The sequence below is a fragment of the Gopherus flavomarginatus genome, chromosome 6 (assembly GCF_025201925.1).
Source record: "Gopherus flavomarginatus isolate rGopFla2 chromosome 6, rGopFla2.mat.asm, whole genome shotgun sequence".
Classification (NCBI taxonomy): domain Eukaryota; kingdom Metazoa; phylum Chordata; order Testudines; family Testudinidae; genus Gopherus; species Gopherus flavomarginatus.
Genome location: NC_066622.1, coordinates 1,611,277 through 1,631,837, shown reverse-complemented (window position 1 = coordinate 1,631,837; position 20,561 = coordinate 1,611,277). Strand labels below are relative to the sequence as shown.

General features: G+C 58.5%; 2 protein-coding genes across 5 annotated transcripts; one reads left to right on the top strand and one right to left on the bottom strand.

Annotated features, from left to right (window-relative positions):
• Positions 1-63: 63 nt before the first annotated feature.
• Positions 64-6,181, top strand: WDR6 (WD repeat domain 6). The gene is made up of 6 exons (XM_050957301.1): positions 64-178; positions 1,320-3,792; positions 4,259-4,339; positions 4,712-4,828; positions 5,379-5,497; positions 5,638-6,181. Exons 1-6 carry the CDS (start codon positions 109-111, stop codon positions 6,162-6,164), a joined length of 3,387 nt encoding a protein of 1,128 aa, XP_050813258.1. The 5' UTR covers positions 64-108; the 3' UTR covers positions 6,165-6,181.
• A 2,384-nt stretch (positions 6,182-8,565) lies between these two features.
• DALRD3 (DALR anticodon binding domain containing 3) lies at positions 8,566-20,351 on the bottom strand. 4 transcript variants are annotated; one of them, XM_050957399.1, is made up of 14 exons: positions 19,896-20,350; positions 18,022-18,320; positions 17,602-17,882; positions 17,282-17,340; positions 17,054-17,176; positions 16,773-16,910; positions 16,400-16,470; positions 15,063-15,121; positions 14,090-14,172; positions 11,898-12,021; positions 11,286-11,344; positions 10,847-10,960; positions 9,520-9,588; positions 8,566-9,169 (listed from the first exon to the last, which is right to left on the bottom strand). In XM_050957399.1, exons 1-14 carry the CDS (start codon positions 20,076-20,078, stop codon positions 9,050-9,052), a joined length of 1,782 nt encoding a protein of 593 aa, XP_050813356.1. In that variant the 5' UTR covers positions 20,079-20,350; the 3' UTR covers positions 8,566-9,049. The 4 variants fall into 4 exon arrangements, with proteins under 4 accessions (XP_050813356.1, XP_050813357.1, XP_050813358.1 ...); XM_050957400.1 differs by lacking the exon at positions 9,520-9,588 and having other exon boundaries at positions 19,896-20,351; XM_050957401.1 differs by lacking the exon at positions 16,773-16,910 and having other exon boundaries at positions 19,896-20,348.
• Between the last annotated feature and the right edge of the window lie 210 nt (positions 20,352-20,561).

The window sequence follows — 20,561 nt, the reverse complement described above, 5'->3', positions numbered from 1 at the left end:
GGAGTGTGGGCGGGGCCGAGGCGAATTGATTCCCGCTTCGGGTCCCAGTATCCGGCCGGCCGAGAGCTCGCGCGAGCCCGGGGGCGGAGTCAGGGGCTCTGCGGGGCCATGGACTCGCGGCTGCTGCGCGCTCCCGTCACGGCCCTGCGGTTCGTGGGGGGAGCCCGGCTGGTGGCAGGTGGGGCCGGGCGCGGGGGTGTGTGAGCGGGGGGCTGGTACCCGGGGGGGGCGGGGGAGGATGTGAGCTGGGGGTCTGGTACCCGGGGGGGGGGCGGGGGAGGATGTGAGCTGGGGGTCTGGTACCCCGAGGGGGGAGGGTGAGCCGGGAGAGGGGGGCGGGGGAGGATGTGAGCTGGGGGTCTGGTACCCTGAGTACAGGAGGGTGAGCCGGGAGAGGGGGCTGGTACCCTGATGGGGGCAAGGGAGGATGTGAGCTGGGGGGCTGGTACCCCGAGGGGGGGAGGGTGAGCCGGGAGAGGGGGGAGGGGAGGATGTGAGCTGGGGGTCTGGTACCCCGAGGGGGGGAGGGTGAGCCGGGAGAGGGGGGAGGGGAGGATGTGAGCTGGGGGTCTGGTACCCTGAGTACAGGAGGGTGAGCCGGGAGAGGGGGGAGGGGAGGATGTGAGCTGGGGGTCTGGTACCCTGAGTACAGGAGGGTGAGCCGGGAGAGGGGGGAGGGGAGGATGTGAGCTGGGGGTCTGGTACCCCGAGGGGGGAAGGGTGAGCCGGGAGAGGGGGGAGGGGAGGATGTGAGCTGGGGGTCTGGTACCCTGAGTACAGGAGGGTGAGCCGGGAGAGGGGGCTGGTACCCTGATGGGGGCAAGGGAGGATGTGAGCTGGGGGGCTGGTACCCCGAGGGGGGGAGGGCGAGCCGGGAGAAGGGGGCTGGTACCACGGGGGGGTGAGCCAGGAAAGGGAGGCAGGAGGAGGGGAGACAGGTGGGGCGGCGATGGCTGGGTCTGCGTGGTTCAGTCCCGCCCGGGCGACCACGGAGCCGGTTGGCTGGTCAGCGCTCACCTGCTGCTGGGGGCAGCTCATCCACGGGCCCTTCCTGGGAAGGTTCAGCCCTGCGGCCCCTCCACCATGCCAGGCATCCCCTACCCCGGCTGGCGGCTGCCTGCGGGACCCCCGTCGCGTGAGTGCAGACAGGGGAAGGCCTCTGGCAAACAAGGGAAAGCTCCGGTGCAGCCTTCGCTGCGGCACCAAGTGCTGCTGTGGTGTGACAGGGCGCCTGGTGTGGTGGCAGGTGCTGCACTGGCCCAGGGAGGGCACTGCTGGGAAGAGCTCTGGCTTAACGCCCATCGCTTACTGCCTCTTAGGTGAAGGACCCAATGTGGTGGTGTACAGCCTGGATGCTGATGGCAGAGAGGCGGGGATCCATTGGCAGAGTGTGCTTCGGAACCATCGCATCCACGGGATCAAGGAGCAGAGGAGTCCCTCTCCAGAAGCCGAGCAGAGGACTCTGGCTGTCTTTGGGGGCAAAGGTCTCATTGTCCTGGAGCTGTGTGTGCGAGGGAAGGAAGTGAATCTGTTTGAACTCTGCCAGCTCTGTGAGCTGCATGACTGGATATGGGATCTGCAGTGGCTGGCAGGCAGCACAGGGACCCTCACTTATGTTGGGTTGGCCCTTGGCCATAACTCTGTGGCACTCTATGACTATGCCAGTCACAGGACCCTGCGGGAGTTGCACTGCGAGGAGAAGTGCATCCTTTACTCTGCTTATCTGGTTGGAGACAGCTGGGATGAGCTGGTGGTAGTGGCTGGCACAGTCTTTAACCAGCTTGTAGTCTGGCGCGTGGCTGACGGGAGCAATGAAGAAGCGAGGATAAAACCCCAGAGGAGGGTCAGTGGACATGACGGAGTCATCTTTAGCATCTGCTACTTGAAGAGCAAAGGCACATTGGCCTCAGCCTCAGATGACCGGAGCATTAGGGTGTGGGATGTTGGGGACCTGCAAGCGCCTCGTGATCCGGTGCGCTGCCTCCTGGTGTGTTATGGCCACCAGTCAAGGGTGTGGTCTGTCAGACTGCTGAGTGACTATCTCATCAGCATCGGGGAGGACTCTGCCTGCATTGTGTGGAACTACAACGGAGAGGTTGTTCAGAGCTTTAGAGGGCACAAAGGGCACAGTGTCAGGGCAGTGGCTGTCCACGAGGCACGGGGCTGGGTGGCCACAGGTGGAGCTGACACTGGGGTTAGACTCTGGCACATTAGAGGACCTGAATCCAATGGGAATGGCCTTGTGCAGCTAAACTTCAGCCCGCCCCATAGGAATGGATCCCCCAAAGCCGTAAAGTTGGTGGACGCAAGCCGGCTGCTTGTGATGACTGATGCGGGGGCCATCTACAGCTACGACTTGGCCTCTAAACGCTGGGCTTTGGTCATGGAGGATGCAAACTATCAGGCCTACAGTCTCCTGGAAGTTGTGCAGCTAGCCAATGGCATCGTGCTGTGTGCCATGGGCAATCTGACGGGGCATGTCAAAGTCTTCTCCCTCTGCTGCTCCACGGAAAGTGAGGAGAAGAAGCTGTATGGGGGGAAGGTCCACAGCCTGAGCTGGGCCGTGTGCCCAGGTGGGCATCCCAGCAGGCATGTGCTCTTTGTCTCTGGCCCAGAGGGTGTTTTGCTCTGGCTGGAGGTCTCCTGCTGCTCCTCCGGACGAGTGGCTTCAGTGGTGGAGAAATGTTGCTATCTCTTGCCAGTCTGCAGGCACAGGTGGCATACAAGCATTGCCTTCTTGCCCCAGGAGGGGCTTCTGGTCTGTGGTGACCGCAGGGGCTCCCTGCTGCTGTTTCCCTGCAGCACAGCTCTGGGATCTGGCACAGAACAAATGCTAAAGGCAGGACAAGGGGATGTTGCTGATGACCCTGTGGGTCATGGTTTGGTCTGTAAAGATTCAGGTGACAAGCCAGGTTTGATTTCTTCCCAGGGGGAAGGAAACCGCCCCATGCAAGGTCCCATTTCCCTGCTGTTTGGGCTTCATGGGAAGCTGGGTGTGACCTCAGTGACCTGCCATGATGGCTTAATTTATAGCACGGGCAGGGACGGCTGCTACCGCCAGCTGCGAGTGCAGGACCAGCAGCTGCAGGTGCTCAGGAAGCAGAAGCCATGCAAAGGGCTGGAGTGGATCGAACAGCTGCACTTCACCCCTGATGGGAACCTGCTGGTGCTGGGCTTCCACGCCAGCTACTTTGTGCTCTGGAGTACCCGGACCAACGAGAAGCTGCACTGTGTGCCATGTGGTGGGGGTCACCGCTCATGGAGTTATGGCCGCGGACTTGCTTCCGAGGTCTTTGTTTACATCAAGTCTGGGGACATCTTGGTCTATCAGAGCAGGTGCAGGCCCAGCAGGCAGCATGTGCTGAGGGAGCCTCTGCATGGGCGGGAGATGACATGCGTGCGGCACGTGGGCACAATAAGGACCCACAGGTGCTGGCTGGTGGATATCCTTGTGACCAGCAGTGAGGACATGACTTCCAACGTGATTGCCGTCAGTGAGTCGTCCCATTCATTGACTCCACTCGCAGCCATCGGCGACCACATCTCAAGCGTGAGAGCTCTGGCCGTGGCCAGTGGCAGTTGGCAGAAGGAGACATCTGACTGGTCTGCTGTCCTGTTCTCTGCTGGGGGCAGGGCTCAGATAGAGTGCTACAGGCTCCTGCTCAGCTGTGACCATGATGCCAGGAGTGGCGTGACCTGCCAGGTCATCCACGTGGCCTCCCACCACCTGGACGAGCACTGGGATCACATGAGGAACAAGCACAGAGTCATCAAGATGGACCCAGAAACCAGGTAACACCCCGGCCTTCCCCAGGGAAACAAGGATGTGGGCTGGGCCAGATGGGGACCTAGTTTCTATCATGGCCCTGGAGAGTGAGCCTGAGACCCCTGCAGTCCTCAGCCCTTCAGTCTGTCTGGGCCAGAGCTCTCTTCTCCCTTCCCTCCTCCCCGCCAGTCACATAGCTGAGGGACCAGCTAGAATGGGACTTTGCCCTCCTGTCCTGGAGAGCTCACCCAGTGTCCCTCATGCCGCCAGTCGACCTGGAGATTGCCAGGCTGGTGGGCTCTGCCGATCAGGGCAGGGCTCTGCTGCCCCCAGTGTGGAGGCAGGGACTAGGGTGTGGACTCAGTCCCTCGTGTTGTCTCCTCTGAGACGCCGGAGCTGTGCAGCGTGTTGTGCTGGGGGTTGTAGTCATGCTGTGGGGCTGTTGGCCATCTGCCTGGCCAATGGGCTGACTGGTTGCTGTGTTTGCTCCAGGTACATGTCCATTGCAGTTGTGGCTGGTACCGATGCTCCCTGCCTATTCCTGGCTGCCGCTTGCAGTGATGGATCTGTCCGGTAAGGAGGAGTCTTGGCTGTGATCCCAGAGACCCGCTTTCCCCCAATGGCCTGGCCTGTTCCAGCTTGCCAGGGGAAGGAGACACAGTATGATCCAGAAGGAGTGCAAAGCCCTGGAGGAAGAGACGCAGCAGAGTGGGCTCGATGAAAGCAGCTGCTCCCCTAGCCTTCCTAACTCCACCTGTGTGCAGGGGCTGGAAAGCGCTCCCCCTTCCCCAGCTGCTCCCGGCCTCTCTGGGTTGGGAGAACATACCCTGAATCTAGCCACAGGGGCAGGAGAGCGGGCACCTGGGCAGAGCTGCAGTGAAATCTGTCCCCCCTCCCAGCCCCCGCTCCCTTGCCCTGACTGCCTTCCCCTTGCTGCTACTGCAGGATCTTCCTGATGTTAGAGTCTGCCCAGAAGCTGCTGCTTGTGGCCGATTCCTTTCACCACCAGCGCTGCGTCCTGAAAGTGGAGACATTTACGCAGAGGGTAGCGGGAGACAGCAGGTGAGCACTGTGCTGCATCGGGCCTCCCTGCAGCTAGATGGGGAGAGACACTTTCAGCTGTGATTGGAGGAGAGCAGACGAAGGGGAGGGGTACAGGGAGGCTCATGCCCCCTCTGGCCAGCACCCCTCACCCTCAGGATAGCTTTGCCCTGGATCTTGACCGCCAATCCTCCCATCTGAACTAGGGCATTAATCCCAGCGGAGGTTGCATGGGTAGGAGCCAGCGTGCTCCCATAGTCTCCGTCCTGCAGGGATCTAGGGATGCTTTGTGTGCAGATTGCTCTGGCCTGGCAAACCTACCCTCACCAGCACTGCAGGGCCAGGACAGCTGCAGGTCTCAGCCTCGCTGTGGCGGCTCAGGGTGCTATGGCTTTGTGATCAGATTAAACGCTGGAGAATGGAGGAGCCGAGATCCAAAGGTTTGCTCACTGTAGGGACTGGAATCGCTGCCAACTCCCCACTGGGTCCCATCTAGGGCAGCTGGTTTGTGTACTGAACAGTCTACACTTAGTTCAGCCAGGAACCTCCCCCAATGTGTTTGGTTTCCCAGGAGACACTTCCTGTGCAGCGCAGCCACTGATGGGAGTATTGCATTCTGGGATATAACTGCCACCATTGAGCATGCTGCAGCCACCCAGGAGTTGGAGAGTGGAGAGCTGCAGCCCCTCGGTAGGTGTTTCCCAGCTTTCGGTGCCTGGGGCTGCCTCCCGGGGCACCTCCTGGCAGCCATGGCAGCAGCCACTTTCCTTTGCAGCAGAGGTGACTGTTGCTGCTTGCCCTTGGTTGTCACTGAGCTCTTCTTTTCTCAGCTCTGGGGGCCCCGTCCCTGACTGTCCAGGCTCACAGCTGTGGCGTGAATAGCCTCCACATTCGGCAGACAGCGGCAGGACGGTACCTGGTGGCCAGTGGCAGTGATGATGGCTCCATCCACATCTGTCTCGTTGCTGTGGATACAGCCCTGAGTGAGCCATCCTCCTCCCTTCCTTGGGATGTAGTGCCCCCTGGAGCCAGAGCCGGGGCTCGCATTCTCCTGCTGGAGGCGTTCTCAAGGCCATGTGCCCACGCGGCCCACGTGACAGGACTCAGGGTCTTGCGGCCAGACCTGCTGGTCTCTGCCTCTGTGGACCAGCGCCTGATGCTTTGGCGTCTGGGCAAGGACAGCCTCGTCTTCCTGGGCAGCAGGTTCTGCCACGTGGCAGATGTGGCTGAACTGGATTGCTGGGGAAGCGAGGAGCGGGGCTATGGCTGTGTGCTCTGCGGGCAGGGCCTGGAGATTGTCTGGTGCATGGCCAGAGCAGATACCCAGCAGCTCCATTCCTGCAGGGCTTTCGAATAAAGTAGAGCACATGGCAAGGCCTGAGCTGCCTTATTTGTGTGGGGCAGCCTGCCTGTTGCTACGGGAACCGCAGAGCCTCCATAGCCCTCTGCTTCCATTGTCACAAGACCTCTAAACCCTCTCTCCAGCTGGCACTCCATCCTGCCGCTTCACACTGGTCCTAGTCCCCAGGGAGCTGGCACGTCAGCTGAGGATGCCTCTGAAACGCTGGCAGTTCCCTCTGGGCAGAGCAGCCTGGGAACCCAGTGGGGCCTTGCCCAGGCCCACCAGTGACCCTAATAACACTTGGCTGTTCCAGAGCCCCGTACCCCAGGGGTCTGCAAGCCTTTGACATGCTGATGAAGCCCCATATCTCTTGGGAGCTGGTGCAAGGCAGCTTGATCCCTGTCTGCCACATGGTAAAACTGAGTCATGGTGTGGGAGTGACAAGCAGGGTCCCATGGAGCTGAGAACAGAACCCAGGCATTCTGACACCCACCCCTGCACTCTTGCCCTGCTGCGTACACGCTCGGCATGCTGTGTGCTGGCCAGCTGCTCAGCTCCAGGATGGACGTTGGGGGGCTGCCTAGCTTGGCTGTGCCTGACAGCATGTCCTGACTGCAGAGTCCTTGGAGGGGTCCCACCACTGTGGGTCAGGGTCTGACAGCACCACCTGGACGAAGGAGACATCCTAGTGCCAACCTGAGATGGCAGCTGCTGGGGAACACGCTAACAGGGCGCAGGGCCCAGCAGACCCCAAGTGCCACTGCCATGAGCAGTTTTGTTCCCCATCCTCAGGCTCCTCCAGTGGGTGGTGCCTGCGCTTTGCCATGTGCCCTGGGGGCTTGGGGCCAGGGTGCAGTGTGCTAGGAGATGCTTTCCGCTGCTGGCTCTGCAGCTCAGGGTCAGTAATTCAGTGCCCTGCAGCCTGGGCTGGCTGGGGTTACATGCTCTCCAAGCGCAACATACATATTTCATAGATGTGGATTGCAGTTTGCAGAGGCTGTGCCAAGGCCCTTTGTGCAGCCCAGCTGTTGTGCACTGACAGCTCCATGGTCCTTGGGCCAGTCGCTCAGGTGAGCTGCTGCTCTGGCTGTCACGTAGGGTGAGTTGCAGGGGAAGTGAGGAACACAGAACGAGGGGGAGGTGGCCTGTGCACTGCTCTGCACCCTCGCAGCACACCAGCCTGACGTAGACCATCCCGGGAGACAGGGTAGAGCCCGAGTGACCTTCCAGAGGTGGCTCTTCAGGAGAGCAAAGCAAAGGGCAGCCCCTGGAGGAGCCTAGGCAGGCACGGGGGCTGCAGGCAACAGGCACACTATTCTCTGTGACCAGTGCAGTTGGCTGAGGGTCAGCACTGCCCACAGCAGGAGTCACCAGCTAGCCAGGCTGCACCACGAAGATGGAAGTGACCCCATCCTTCGGGAGGAGCCAGGTGCCTGGGAGAAACAGAGAAGATGGTGCCGGGGACCAGCAGGCCAGGCCAGGCCAGGTACGGTGCTGTCTCGGTGCAAGGGTGCCGCCCTGGGGCGGCAGGGGCTAGTGTTTGACTGGGAGAGTCTCGTGGTCCTTGGGGCAGAAAAGCTTCAGCCTCTGCTTCTCTCGGGCTCTTCTGTCGGGGCTCACTAGCAGCGGCGCAGCCAGTGCCACACTGCCACGTAGAGCACAGGGTCACCACTCCTGCCAGCTCGCTTGCAGGGCCTCACTTCACTGCTGAGCCGCCAGGCTGTGTTGGGCTGACGAGTCTAGACAGAGCAGTGGGGGACGAGCCTGAGGCAGAGCTGTAGGCGGGAGTGGGGGGTCGGGGTCTGGATCGGGGTGCTACAGAGCTGTGGGGGGGGGGGTCTGGATCGGGGTGCTACAGAGCTGTGGAGGGGGGGGGGTCTGGATCGGGGTGCTACAGAGCTGTAGGGGGGGCCCAGATTGGGCTGGGGGCGGAGGTCTGGATCAGGGCATGGCAGAGCTGTGGAGGCGGGGTCTGGATCGGGGCACGGCAGAGCTGGGGACGGGGTCTGGATCGGGGTGCGGCAGAGCTGTGGAGGGGGGGTCTGGATAGGGGTGTGGCAGAGCTGGGAGGGGTCTGGATCGGGGTGCGGCAGAGCTGTGGAGGGGGGGTCTGGATCGGGGCGTGGCAGAGCTGGGGAGTTAACTTCTCACTCTCCCTTAAATCACTTGCTTGTCTTTCAATAGCCACTTTTATGAACCGTCCCTTCCATGAGCACCAACTTGTTCCACTGCCAGTTTAGCTAGGGGGGGGTCTGGATCGGGGCGCGGCAGAGCTGGGGGCGGGGGGTCTGGATCGGGGCATGGCAGAGCTGTGGAGGGGGGGGTCTGGATTGGGGTGCAGCAGAGCTGGGGGCGGGGGCCCAGGACTGGAACGGCGGAGGGTGTGGAGGGGGTTAAACAAGAAAACAGCACCTGCTCCATAACAATGTGTATTTGGACCCAAACACCAAGGCTGTAGGCTCGGGGCAGGGACGGGCGTCCCTGGGGCCAGTGGGGACCTCAGCCAGTTCAGAGCAAAGCAGCCAAAAGAACCACTTGTTACAACACCACTGAGGCCTGGCCTGGCCTGCTGGGTGCCCCACTCCACCCCCGGGGCAGGGGCTCAAGGCAGACAGATCCCGAAGGGCTGACGGTGGCTGGCACCAGGCTCCCCAGCAAGGTTGGCATCAGTGGCTGGGAGGCAGAGCCCAGGCCCAGTGCCAGCAGTGCGGCAGCCCTAGCTGTGGAAAGGGGATTGAACCCCTTCTGCTCCAAAACAGCCAGCCCCTCCAGAGAGCAACTAAACCTGTGGGGAACCCCTCCCCCACCCTCTGGAACAGGGTTACCCTGTGAACTCCTAACAGCAGCTTCAGAACAGACTCTCTGCTCCCCGTTTGGCACTTGCGCGGTGGCCGCATGGCTCAGATCTGGCTGAGAGGAGGCAGGTGGAGGGTAGCCAGGGCCCTGTGGATCACATCTCTCACTCCTCTCAGCAGCTGTAGCCGAGCAAACATCTGGCTGAACAAGTGAGGCAGTGGCTCCTGGAAGAGAGCGGACAGCAGCTGCAGCTTCCCTGCGCTCCAGGGGCAGGGCTCCTCGCAGCTCCTGCTCAGTGTAGGGAAGGCGTCCTGGAGTCCCTCCTCCTTTTCTCCCCATTGTCGCAGCCCCCCTGCTGGATGGGGGTCCTCCGCCACTGAGTGTGCCCTAGCCAGCAAGCCAGGCTTTCCTAGCTGGGCACCCCGTTAGTGCACTGCCGTCCCATTCGCTTCCCATGGAGGGGCATGCCCGGTTGGGCACTGACGCCTGCAGGATGAGAGGGAGAGCAGCAGCTGCTGCTGCCTGGCAGGGCGGGAGGGAGAGCAGGCTGTTTTCCAGGAGGGTCCCCACTTACCCCCAGTATGTGAACGCGGTTGTAGTAGGAGCTGAAGTCCATGCTCAGGTGGATCAGGAACTTGCACACCTGCCACACAAAGCAGAGCCGCTAGAAACCCTCCTTCCCACAGGGGGTGGTCAGGGACTGTGTGCTCGCTCCCTCCGGTGACACCCATCCCAGTCTGCCTAGTCAATCACCCCATCCGTGGTCCTGGCCATCTGCCCCTACGTCCAACACTGCCTGGCTGGAGCTAGCAGCTCCACGCCTGTCTCCTCCCTGGGGCTAGGAATGGGGGGCTCCTGCTGACGTGCTGGGTTCCCAGGAATGGGAAAGCAGCAGCGGCCCCCAGAGGAGGTGCTCTAGGGAGCAGCCTGGGCCTCAGTCCCAGCGGAGAACCACAATTAGAGGCTGCTTGCACGACGGCTTTATACAAATGCCCCGAGAGGAGCCCAGCAGAAGGCGGCTAGCACCCTGCCTGTAACCGCAGTGGCCAGGGCCGCATGGGCACCCGTTGCTGCACAGCACCCTGGGCCTGGCCAGCTCAGCAGAGGTCAAGGACTGGATGGGCCACAGAGCATGAGCTCCTCTTGCTCTCAGCAAGGCAGCTTGTGCTGCTGCCTCCATTGGACCTGTGGCAACAGCCTGCCTCTGCCTTGAATCATTCATTCGCCAGGCTGTTGAGGCGGCTGACCAGACTGCTGGGGTTATCCCCTCTCGGACAGTCCCCCTGGGGCAATGCCCTGGAGGCAGACACAAGAGACTAGCTCCCTGTTCCCCACCCCTGCCCCGCCACACTGCTAAGCCTGTCAGCCTGGGACACCCATTCGCTCACCGCTGCCCTGTAATCAGTCTCTCCCTCCGTGAACTAACGTGTAAGGGCAGCATGCTCTCCTGCAGACCCCCGCTCCTGCCAGGCACAATGCTGTGCCCCCCCCCGCAAGGCAGCAGGGGGTGCAGTTGTTTGGAAGAGGGTTATTTAGCAGCAGCCAGGCTTAGTCCCTGCAGGCGTTCGCTTACTTGTCCTCCCTGCACTCCTGTTTGCCAAACTAATTTGCAGCTTGTGTTAGATCAGACTGAACTCTACAGGGCTCAGCAGGCCCTGGTTCTGACTGGGACCTCAAGGCGCTGCAGCCGTATAATGAATCTCTTCAAGAACAGTGGCTCTAGCGCCAAAGCAGCCCTCTCTAGTGCTCCACAGCCAACCTGCAAACCTCCAGGCTGGAGCAGCCCTTGCACCCGCCTGGGGCTCTGTCCCCAGTGAGGCAGCTTGCCCAGAGCCCTCATCACGTGGGAGGAGGGGGGGTAGCCTGCAGATCATCCCCGCCCCCAGAGTCGCTGATCTCACCGCCTCCGTGCTGGCTGTGATTCGAATCCCTTTGCTGGAGAGGGGCAGTTGTGCTGCCTGGCTCAGGGTCTCTGGGAAGGGAAGAATGTAGTTGAACAGCAAAAGCCATTCGCCCTGTGGAAGGAATAGACATGTCAGTCACCTCCCAGCAGTCCCTCTCTCCCCTCACCCCATGCCCAGCTCGGGTAGCCCCGCAGGACTGGAAGGTGGAGATGACTGGAAGCCAGGGCAGGGGAGGACAGAGCCATCAGGCCCAGTGATGGTTCTCCTGGGAGCCAGTCTGAACTCTGGGCTGTCTGAGATTCCAGTGGATCTGATCCTCCCAAATACAGGAGGAAATGGCTGGGGGTGGGGTGAGGGGGGGAGTGAGAATAAGCTTGACTGGCAGCCCCTCCAGCCATGGGTCTCTTGGTCCAGGCCCTCGCCCTGGGCCACTCACCTCTTCTCTGAGCAGGGAGAAGTTCAGTTCTGATGCTGGGGGAAAGGCCGGGTATGCACCTGGAACAGAAGTTCAGTGCCTGGTTACACAGATCCGGGGAAGATCTGCAATTGGCAGCAGCTCAGAGGCGGGCGGGCGGGGGTTTGTTGCCTGGAGGAATCTAACATAAAAGATCCTTCCCAGCAAGCGAAGCTGCCTCAGTCACATCATCCATGGCTTTTGGTGCTGTTTCCAGCCCACTGCAGGGGGAAGCCTTCCCAGCACCTTCCTGCCGTGATGCTGGGGCCATTGGCCTGAACCCTGCTGGGCTTAGTGAGTAGGCTGGACCTGCCTGGCCTGTTGGACCCCACCCCTTGGAGCGGTTTTGTCAGACTGCTTGTTGCAAGCCCATTCACAAAGGATTTTCTCTGCCTTCTGGCTCAGTCAGACCAAGGGCTATGAGTCCGTCCACCCTGAGTCCCTGGAGCCTCTTGTGGGCCCTGATGACCAGTAAGGCCCAGCCTGGCCAATTGCTGCCATCGCTCCCACGGGTTGTTCCCTGAATTGGTTTGGGCCCGAGCTGAGCAGAGCGTCCTGCCCACAGCTGATTGGGCAGGCAGTCCTGGCACTCACCTTGCTCCACAGCCTGCTGGTACGTTTTGAAGAGCGTAGCAAGCCGAGCGCAGTTGTACATCACAAAGGCTCCGCTTTTCGTTCCCTTTGTGGAGATGCTGCTGTCCTCCAGGTTGAGGAAAATCTGAGGGGGGGGAAACCAGCTCCGTTCCTCTCTTACTTTTTCCTCAGTGGTCTGTCTGCCCAGCAGTGGCTAGTTCCTCCCTATTCTCATGAGCCCCTGCACCACTTTCCCCTGGTGGGATCTGACCCTGGCCTTCTAACATAAGAACGGCTGTACTGGGTCAGATCAAAGGTCCATCTAGCCCAGTATCTGTCTACCAACAGTGGCCAATGTCAGGTGCCCCAGAGGGAAAGAACCCAATAGGCAATGATCAAGTGATCTCTCTCCTGCCATCCATCTCCATCCTCTGACGAACAGAGGCTAGGGACACCATTCTTTACCCTTCCTGGTTAATAGCCATTTATGGACTTAACCACCATGAATTTATCCAGTTCTCTTTTAAACGCTGTTATAGTCCTAGCCTTCACAACCTCCTCAGGTAAGGAGTTCCACAAGTTGACTGTGCACTGCGTGAAGAAGAACTTCCTTTTATTTGTTTTAAACCTGCTGCCTATTAATTTCATCTGGTGACCCCTAGTTCTTGTATTATGGGAATAAGTAAATAACTTTTCCTTATCCACTTTCTCAACATCACTCATGATTTTATATACCTCTATCATATCCCCCCTTAGTCTCCTCTTTTCCAAGCTGAAGAGCCCTACCCTCTTTAATCTTTCCTCATATGGGACCCTCTCCAAACCCCTAATCATTTTAGTTGCCCTTTTCTGAACCTTTTCTAGTGCCAGTGTATCTTTTTTGAGGTGAGGAGACCACATCTGTACACAGTATTTGAGATGTGGGCATACCATGGATTTATATAAGGGCAATAAGATATACTCCATCTTATTCTCTATCCCCTTTTTAATCCTAACATCCTGTTTGCTTTTTTGACCGCCTCTGCACACTTCGTGGACATCCTCAGAGAACTATCCACAATGACTCCCAAGATCTTTTTCCTGACTCGTTGTAGCTAAATTAGCCCCCAACATATTGAATGTATAGTTGGGGTTATTTTTTCCAATGTGCATTGCTTTACATTTATTCTTTTGGGGGAAGAAGAGTTGGGCAAGTACCAGGTCACACCTAGGCCCCAGCCTGGAGACCATTAGGAAATGCTTCCTCAGGGCAGATTTGCCACAGCTTTCCCCTGACCATTCACATGTTCCAAGCAACAGGGCCCCCATCCATGCTTTTGGGAGACCAATGCACGGTCTAACAGAGCTCCCTGCTAGCAAAGGATTCCCGATCATCAACCTCCACTTGCCTTTGCTTCGTTTCATCCCTTTGTTCGTAGTCACACCCTGACCAATTCTTTTCTCTCCCCACGTTAACCTCCTTCAAAGGCCTGCTCCTTAGCCATTTAGGAGCCCAAAAGAGAGCTGTCTAGCTCTAATCTTTCCTCCTAAGCCTTTCCTGACCCATCCCTATTTTTGTTACTTGTCTCTGAGGTTCTTCTAATTTGTCCTCCTCCTCCTGGTGCTAAGAGCCACACCCAAAACCGCTGCTGCAGGTGACTGTCAGGAGACTTGCTGTTGCTGTCTTGCTCTGGGTTGCAGCTCAGAATGACTTGTTCCACTACAATATCACTGTAGAAGCTCCTCTCTGATTTGCTGTGTGTTATCTCCTAGGTCTGTCAGGGTTACGGCTTCCCAGGTTCTTGTCTGTCTCAGAGTCCTTTCCCTGAAACGTACTGACTGCCTTTTCCCGGCTATCTGTCCTCCCTGCATTCCTAGGCCCTCTAGACCAGTGGTCCCCAACCTTTGAGCATCCACCAAAATGCCACCGAATTGCGACAGCGACGCCTCTGGATGATGCTCCTTATCAGTGGCAAGCAGCGTCATCCAGAGGCGTCGCTGCCAAATTTTGGTGGCACTTCGGTGGCTGCTCGACCGCCGGGCAGGACGCGGGCGCGTTTAGATGCCCCCGTGGGTGCCATGGCGCCCGCAGGCACTGCGTTGGGGACCCCTGCTGTAGATGGTGGGATGCTGCTCACTGCCTGTGGCCCCTCTAAGGCCAAGGGGCAGCATACACAGGGACTGCCTCTTAGTAACCAGGAAGGAAAAGCAACGTGGTTCCTTCTTGTGCTTACCTGACTCTGATGGGCTGTACTCAGCATTTCAAACCTCATGGCAGCTGATGTCAAGACGCTGATGATCTCAGTCCAAGAGTCATCTGCACAGAAATTGTGGCAAAGAACATACAACTCGAAGTACTTGGCTGAGTCCATCAGCCATGCCACCCGCTAAGCCTGCACACTCCCTAGTCAAACACCATGAGCAGGGCACTCGTGGTCATAGCTGGGACAGGTCCACTTCTTGCCGGAAGAGGAGGGCACGTCAGGGTGGTAGCCCAGCCACCACCTGGGGAACATGGGCTTTGTAAGCTTAGTGCAGGAGGCTGGGGTACAGCTGTGGGGGCCAGCTCCTCCTCTCTCCACATGCCATGCTGGCCCTGGCTGGGCATGCTCCCCACTTCTCTCCCCATCGGCATACCTCAGCCCTGCCCAGGAGCCTGCCCTGGGGGCAAGAGGGAGCTTGCTGGCTGTTGCTTGTGAAGCGATTGGTCTCTGCTGAGGCCCCAGCTAGTAGCCTGGTGATGATGGTTTGGACGCCTCCTCACCGGACAACCACCCTTCCCGGAGGCTCAGCAGACACCCATGGTGGGAATGACTTAACGTCCCTGCTCATCTGGCTGGGAGAACCCTGCAAATCTGCTTGAAATCCATGGACCATGTCTGCGGCTCGGATGTGGGTGCGCTACTGAAGGGCTCTGACCTCTGGAAAAAGCAGGCCTGTGGCAGCGTGGTGTAGTGCTGCCAGGGAGAGAAGAGCCATGAGCGCTACTCCTCCAGCAGCTAATTCCAGAGACTTCACACACACACACAACAGCCAGTGTGCAGCAGGAGGAGCCGCGGGTGCCACTAGCTCTGGTGAGCGGCTGCCTGCACTAATGCAACCTGCGGGTGAGGAGACTCCAGGGGCTCTGCCTGGTCTCCTTGGGCCAATGAAGGTGCAGCAGCAGGAGGAAGCATCCCCTGGCCAAGCAAAGGCACAAAGCCTTACCCTGAACAAGGTCTCCATACTTCATGACTGAGGCTTCGTACATCTGGCACCTGCGAAGCCTGGGAGGAATAAATGCAGTGATGCAAGAGAGCCCAGGGCTATCATCCCCTTGCCAGCTCTCAGCTGCACTTGGCACTACCCTGGCCCCTCTGAGAACCATGGCAACACCCACCCAACAGAGCTGGGGATCGGACAGTGTCCAAAAGAGCCACCCAGCAGAAAGGGGCACTCCTCTTGGCGTGTTGTAGCAAGGAATCCCCCCTTGGTCACATCTCTGCCCACTCCCATTGGCTGCCAGGGTTTTGGCTCCAGCTCTGCCAGCGCAGAGAGGCTGGGCTAAGAGACCAGGGCTCATTTCTCTTGGGCAGCAGAGTGGCAACCCAGCAAGCTGGGACTGGCTGTGAAAACAACCTGGGGCAGAGCTCCGTGCAGCAAGGATAGCATCAAACTGAAACCAGCTCCCTGAAAGGCTGTGATCCTGACCATGCTGCCAGAGACTGGGCCCCTCTGCTACTGAACCGGTAATATGGGACTCTGCTTCATGATGTGAGGGCAGCTGGGCCTTTGGCGCATCTCATCGAGCTGGGCCCCTCACAGGAAGCAGAAGAGAGGAGGTCTAAGTGGCCTTTCTCGCCTTTCAATGGCCAAGGAAATCAGAAAGCCGTTGATTAGAACCCTAAGGATGCAGACCTCTTTCCTGCCCAGGTCCCTGCATCAGCCACGGACCCGGGCAGGAATCTCTGGCCAGAGCAGAGCAAGAAATGGGGGCAGACAGCAGGTTGGATACGCAACTGTTCATGCCCAGACCCGCCCATCAGAGATGCTGCAGGGAGCTGTCAATCCAGCACCAACACCCCAGCCTAGTTCTATCAGGCCTGCCTGCTTCTGTCCTCACCTCCCCACAGTGCCTCTGCAGGACAGAGGCTGGAAGAAGGGCTTCCTCTTTCCATTTCCCACAGCATTAACCAGTGACCACTAGCCCTCCACTGAGCAGGTGGGGCGGAGTCAAGGCCTGCTCCTCCGCCCTGCAGGGCTATGCAGATCAAGGTCAACGGCTTGAAACAGAGACTTGAAGTCATGGCACCAAGGTTCTCTTCCCAGTGCTCCCCGTGGAACTTCGATTAACCCTCCTCCCTGGCTGTGCTACCCACCTCTGTACAGAGGAGTTGTGCTGAAGAAGCACTGCGAGGGTTACAGAATATTCTACAGCGCTGGCAAGTTGGGCAGCACTTTTACAGAAGGAAAAAACACGCTGATTATCAGCCACCTCAGCAGAACGCAGTGAAACGCGCTCAGTTGAACGGCTGCAGCAGAGTCATTGCTCAGTGCCAACTTACTGGAAATACTGGGGTGCCCCCACAGGAGAGGGGGAGTTAGCGACCTTCACTGGCCCACAGACGAGATGTTTCTGAGAGAGAGGAGGAGAGAGTGAATCCTGGGACAAAGGAGGGGCAAACAGCTCCCTGGCCTTTTGCACTTCACCAAGGGCTTTCCCCTTTCAGGGAGCATTGGGATGCATGAAATACTGAGTGTGCCAGACAGTACCAGCCGTTCAGCTGTGCTTAGATCCCAGGGTGATGGACACGACACAAAAACCTCAGCCCCGGCTCCCAGACCGCTGTAAGGTCACAGCTTATTCAGTCAAAAGAAACCAGCCGTGCTGTGAGTGATTCCACTTTTGTCTACCCCCCTCCTCCGATGCCCTATCACCTTAGCATCAAGGTCTTCGGAGGCAGGAACACTGCCTTTCTCATCTATAGTGCTTGACCAGAAGGGCAGGGGGAGGCTACAGAGGAGGAAAAGGAAGGTTTTCAAGGAGATAAGGTCCCCTTTCACCATGAGTTCTTCCTGGGGGAAATCGGAGGGAGCCATGCTCAGACACCCCAACCCAGACAACTTCACACAGCAGCAGGAAACACTTTTCACATCATTGTCCTCTGCTGCGTGCTGCCATGGGAGGCAGCAATGGGGGAGCCAGAGACGTGCCTCACCTGTAAGGCTGTGTGAGCTCCCAGGTCCAACATCCTCCAGAGCAAATCCACCTGCTGCTGCTGAAACTCTCCCTCACAGCTCACCACATGCACCACCCTGCAGCAGCCTCCCGGCCCCGTGCCCTGCAGCAAAGCAGCAGCCTGGTTAGATGGGCTCCCACCAAGCCCAGGAAGGAGCAGGGCAGGCGCTCTGGGTTCCCTGTTTACCAGAGCAGCAGGGTTACTCACCGCACAGCGCAGGGCCATTTGTCGCAGCTCTGCCAGGACCCGCAGTTTCTCCTCAGTCACTGCCAAGGAGGAGGAGAAGACTCAAAAAGGGAGGTACAAGCTCTTTGCACCCTGTCTCCATCCCAACCGTTGTTGCCTCACTCAGTGTCCTTTGGGGCCATGACTTGCTAAAGGCTGGTGCGCCAGAACCAGGAAGGAGCAAAGCGAGTGGAAAAGGGGGATTTGAGACCGAACGCCCCTTATTTTCTGTGTGAAAATATGCCACCTGCAGCCTTGTGCCCACCCAATCAGACAGCAAACGTTAAATGTGTGACACTTACCAAGACAGACATCTAGGTTGGGGTCATAGCCCTCCAAGCTCTGCTGCGCCAGGAAGTTTTTCAAATGCACTTTAAATATTACATTGTCAGCCAGCCTCATCTGCCCTGGCTCCAGTCCTGAGACTGTAGCATAAGGGCACCGGCTGAGGACTTGTTTCAAGGCCAAAACATCCTCAGGAATGAATGTCGTTTCCAACTCTGAGGGCCAGTCAACTCTCATCTGGTGCAGGAACTTCTGGATTCCTTCGTCAGGCACAGCAGGAACCAGGTGGACGTTCAGCCTAGAATCAAATACAAACACCATTTATCATGCAGAACTGGTATGAAATACAAGCTCTTTGCTCTCTCTCTCATTGAGCACGAGCCTGTAAAAAAGCCAAGGAAGAGCATTTAAAGAGCTGGAGAATTCAATCCACTGACCCTTGTATTCTGAGCACTTCAGCCAAGTGGTCAGTTACTAGAATGGCTCTCAGATTGCTCAGGCTAAGCATGTCCAGGCTTCTCCAGCTCCAGAGGGGTGTGCAGTTGAGGATGATACTCTGCCCACCTGCGGACTGGAAAGGCTTTGTGAACTCAGCAATAGAATTCAGGACCTGCTGGAAGGCAGCCGGTCTCTGTAACTGAACAGTCAGCCCCAGGGGGGTCTGCTGGCAGCTCTGGAGAGGTGGTACTCCAGGGCATTTTAGTGAAATCACATCCTCTATGATGTCTTTGGGAACCTGCAAGAAGACAAGACAGACCCGTGAAAAGCTCCTCTAGTAGACACCTTCTTTAACACCAGCGTGCCATCTTGCAAATTCCTCCCTCTTACTGACAGAAACTAGCTGGAATCTCACCAGTCTCGGTTAGATTCATAAACTTTCAGGCTGTTACTGCAGCCCATGGTAGTAGGCGCTGCTGTCCCTTCGGTGTCAGTTGAGAGCCTAGGACCCCAGTGTGGTGCAAGGGGTGCTGCTGGGGGAATTCTGCACCACTGTGCAATGTAGAATTTTGCAGAAATTAACGTTGTGCATGCAGAATTTCCTTTCCGCCACAGAAATGGGCTGCATGCTGCTAGCCACTGCTGGAGTCCCTGAGCTCAGCTTGCACATAGAAGACACTGCTGGGGGGAGGGAGAGGGAGCTTGAGGGTTCCTGGCAGCTACACTTCCCAGCCTGCCCTGGGGGAATGCAGGAAACTCTGCAAGCCTGGGACTGAGCATCGGGCTGTTTCTCCCTCTGGATCTGGGGGGCAGGGAGATGGATGTCTGGGCAAGGGGGAGCCCTGCAGCTGGACTTGGGAGCAGAGGAGCTGAGGGTATCTGGGCTGGGGGGGGCCTGGAGTTGGGCTCTGGGAAGCAGGAGGTTCAGGTGTATTGGGGGGGAGGGGCCTGCAGGTGTCTCTCCCCCCTTCCCCCAACTGGGCTCCAGGGTAGGAAGGGGGCAGAGAAACTGGAACTGGGTTGTCATAGAGGTTTCTTTAACTCTCTGTTGCCGGGAGGGATTTTTGTGGGTGCCTGTATTGTTACAGACATACTTGCTGACAGGTATTTTGAAATAAATTACCAAAATAACTCAAACTGGCATGAGTATGTAGTGTTATTTTGACAAATAAAATTTGCAGAATTATGCAATGTTTTAAAATATTGTGCACAGAATTTAATATTTTTAGCGCACATTTTTCAATGTTTTGTCACAGAATGCCCCCAGCAGTAAAGGGGGGCTATGCTATTAGAGGTGATTTTGAATGAGAAGTGAAAGAGCTTCTAGTTACTAAAAGTTCTTGAGATACATTTTGCAAGATTCAGGCTGCAAGATTCCTAAGGTTTTATTTACCTCTCATGCAGAGCATCACCCAGGCCTCTGTACCACATGTGAAATAGGTATGTAGGGTTGCTACTTGAGGGAAAATGGTTGCTGTGTCCCAGTGCGGAGCTGGCCCTTGTGTTGTAATTCCCGTAGTTTACACAGAGGGCCTGTGATCCGCACACTCCAAAACTGGCCCTAGACAATGTGTTCTCCTCAGGGTAACCTCCTGCTCTGCAACCCCTGCAGTGAGACCCAGGGGCCCTCCAGGAATCCCCCCCTTTGCCTCAAACTCAGGGCTGAGCTCCTCGGGGCTGATGTGTGCTGCCCCACTCCCCTGAACGTGGCACAGAGTCACCGTTCACTAGCACTAGGCTCCTCCCCCTTGGCCACAGGCCCCGCCCTCTCCCCTGCCCGCTTGGCCTTAGGCCCCGCCCCCTCCCACCCTCGCTTGGCCTTAGGCCCCGCCCCTTGCCCACAGGCCCCTCCCCCTTTGCTCGTCCCGCCTACCTGCCCCCCCGGGAACAGAGGCCGCAGCGCGGCCTGGGGGGCGAGGAAGTCGCGGCTTCGCAGGTTCCGGGCGCTGCTCTCCTTGAACCAGACGGAGGCGGGGGGGCCGGGTTTCTTCTTCAGCGCCGCGTTCAGGGCCCCCAGGGTCTCCGACACCCCGAATCGGCCCCCGCCCGTCTCCATGGGGACCGAGGCAGCTCCCGAAACCGGAACCCCCCGCCAGGGATTCGGGGGCAATGGTCGATGAGCAACTTCCTGTTTGCTTAACCGGAAGGAGCGTCACATATTCGAACAGCCATCTTGGGTGTGGAGGCAGGTGACAGTGGCCATTTTAGGTGTGGCCGGAAGTTCCGCGAACGCCATCTTGGGTGTCGCCGGAAGAGTGGAGTTGCCATCTTGCTCGTAGCGTGCAGGGCGAGTGGCGGCGGCCATGTTAGGTGTGGAGATGGCCGCCCGGGCTGTGGGGGCTGGGCCCCGGGGGACGGGCGCTCCCGGGCGGCTAATAACAGCGAGGGCCCCGGCCCTGCCCCTCCCCTCCCGGCTCGGCTCGGCTCGGCTCGCTCCCCCGCCCTTCATACGCCCGGGCCCCGCCCCCTCGCCCTGGCGCCCGCCCTGCTCCTCCCCCTCATCCGCCCCCCCACCCCCCCCAGCGCTGGCCTAGTGCCC

What these genes read in the sequence shown, in the direction of transcription:
- WDR6 (XM_050957301.1), top strand. Translation starts at nt 109, where the DNA reads ATGGACTCGCGGCTGCTGCGCGCTCCCGTCACGGCCCTGCGGTTCGTG. An exon ending in GGGAGCCCGGCTGGTGGCAG is followed by an intron (nt 179 to 1,319) that starts GTGGGGCCGGGC and finishes ACTGCCTCTTAG; the next exon opens with GTGAAGGACCCAATGTGGTG. An exon ending in AGGGTAGCGGGAGACAGCAG is followed by an intron (nt 4,829 to 5,378) that starts GTGAGCACTGTG and finishes TTGGTTTCCCAG; the next exon opens with GAGACACTTCCTGTGCAGCG.
- DALRD3 (XM_050957399.1), bottom strand. Translation starts at nt 20,078, where the DNA reads ATGGAGACGGGCGGGGGCCGATTCGGGGTGTCGGAGACCCTGGGGGCC. An exon ending in GAGCTCACACAGCCTTACAG is followed by an intron (nt 16,911 to 17,053) that starts GTGAGGCACGTC and finishes GATTTCCCCCAG; the next exon opens with GAAGAACTCATGGTGAAAGG. An exon ending in CCAGCAGGCTGTGGAGCAAG is followed by an intron (nt 11,345 to 11,897) that starts GTGAGTGCCAGG and finishes CTTCTGTTCCAG; the next exon opens with GTGCATACCCGGCCTTTCCC.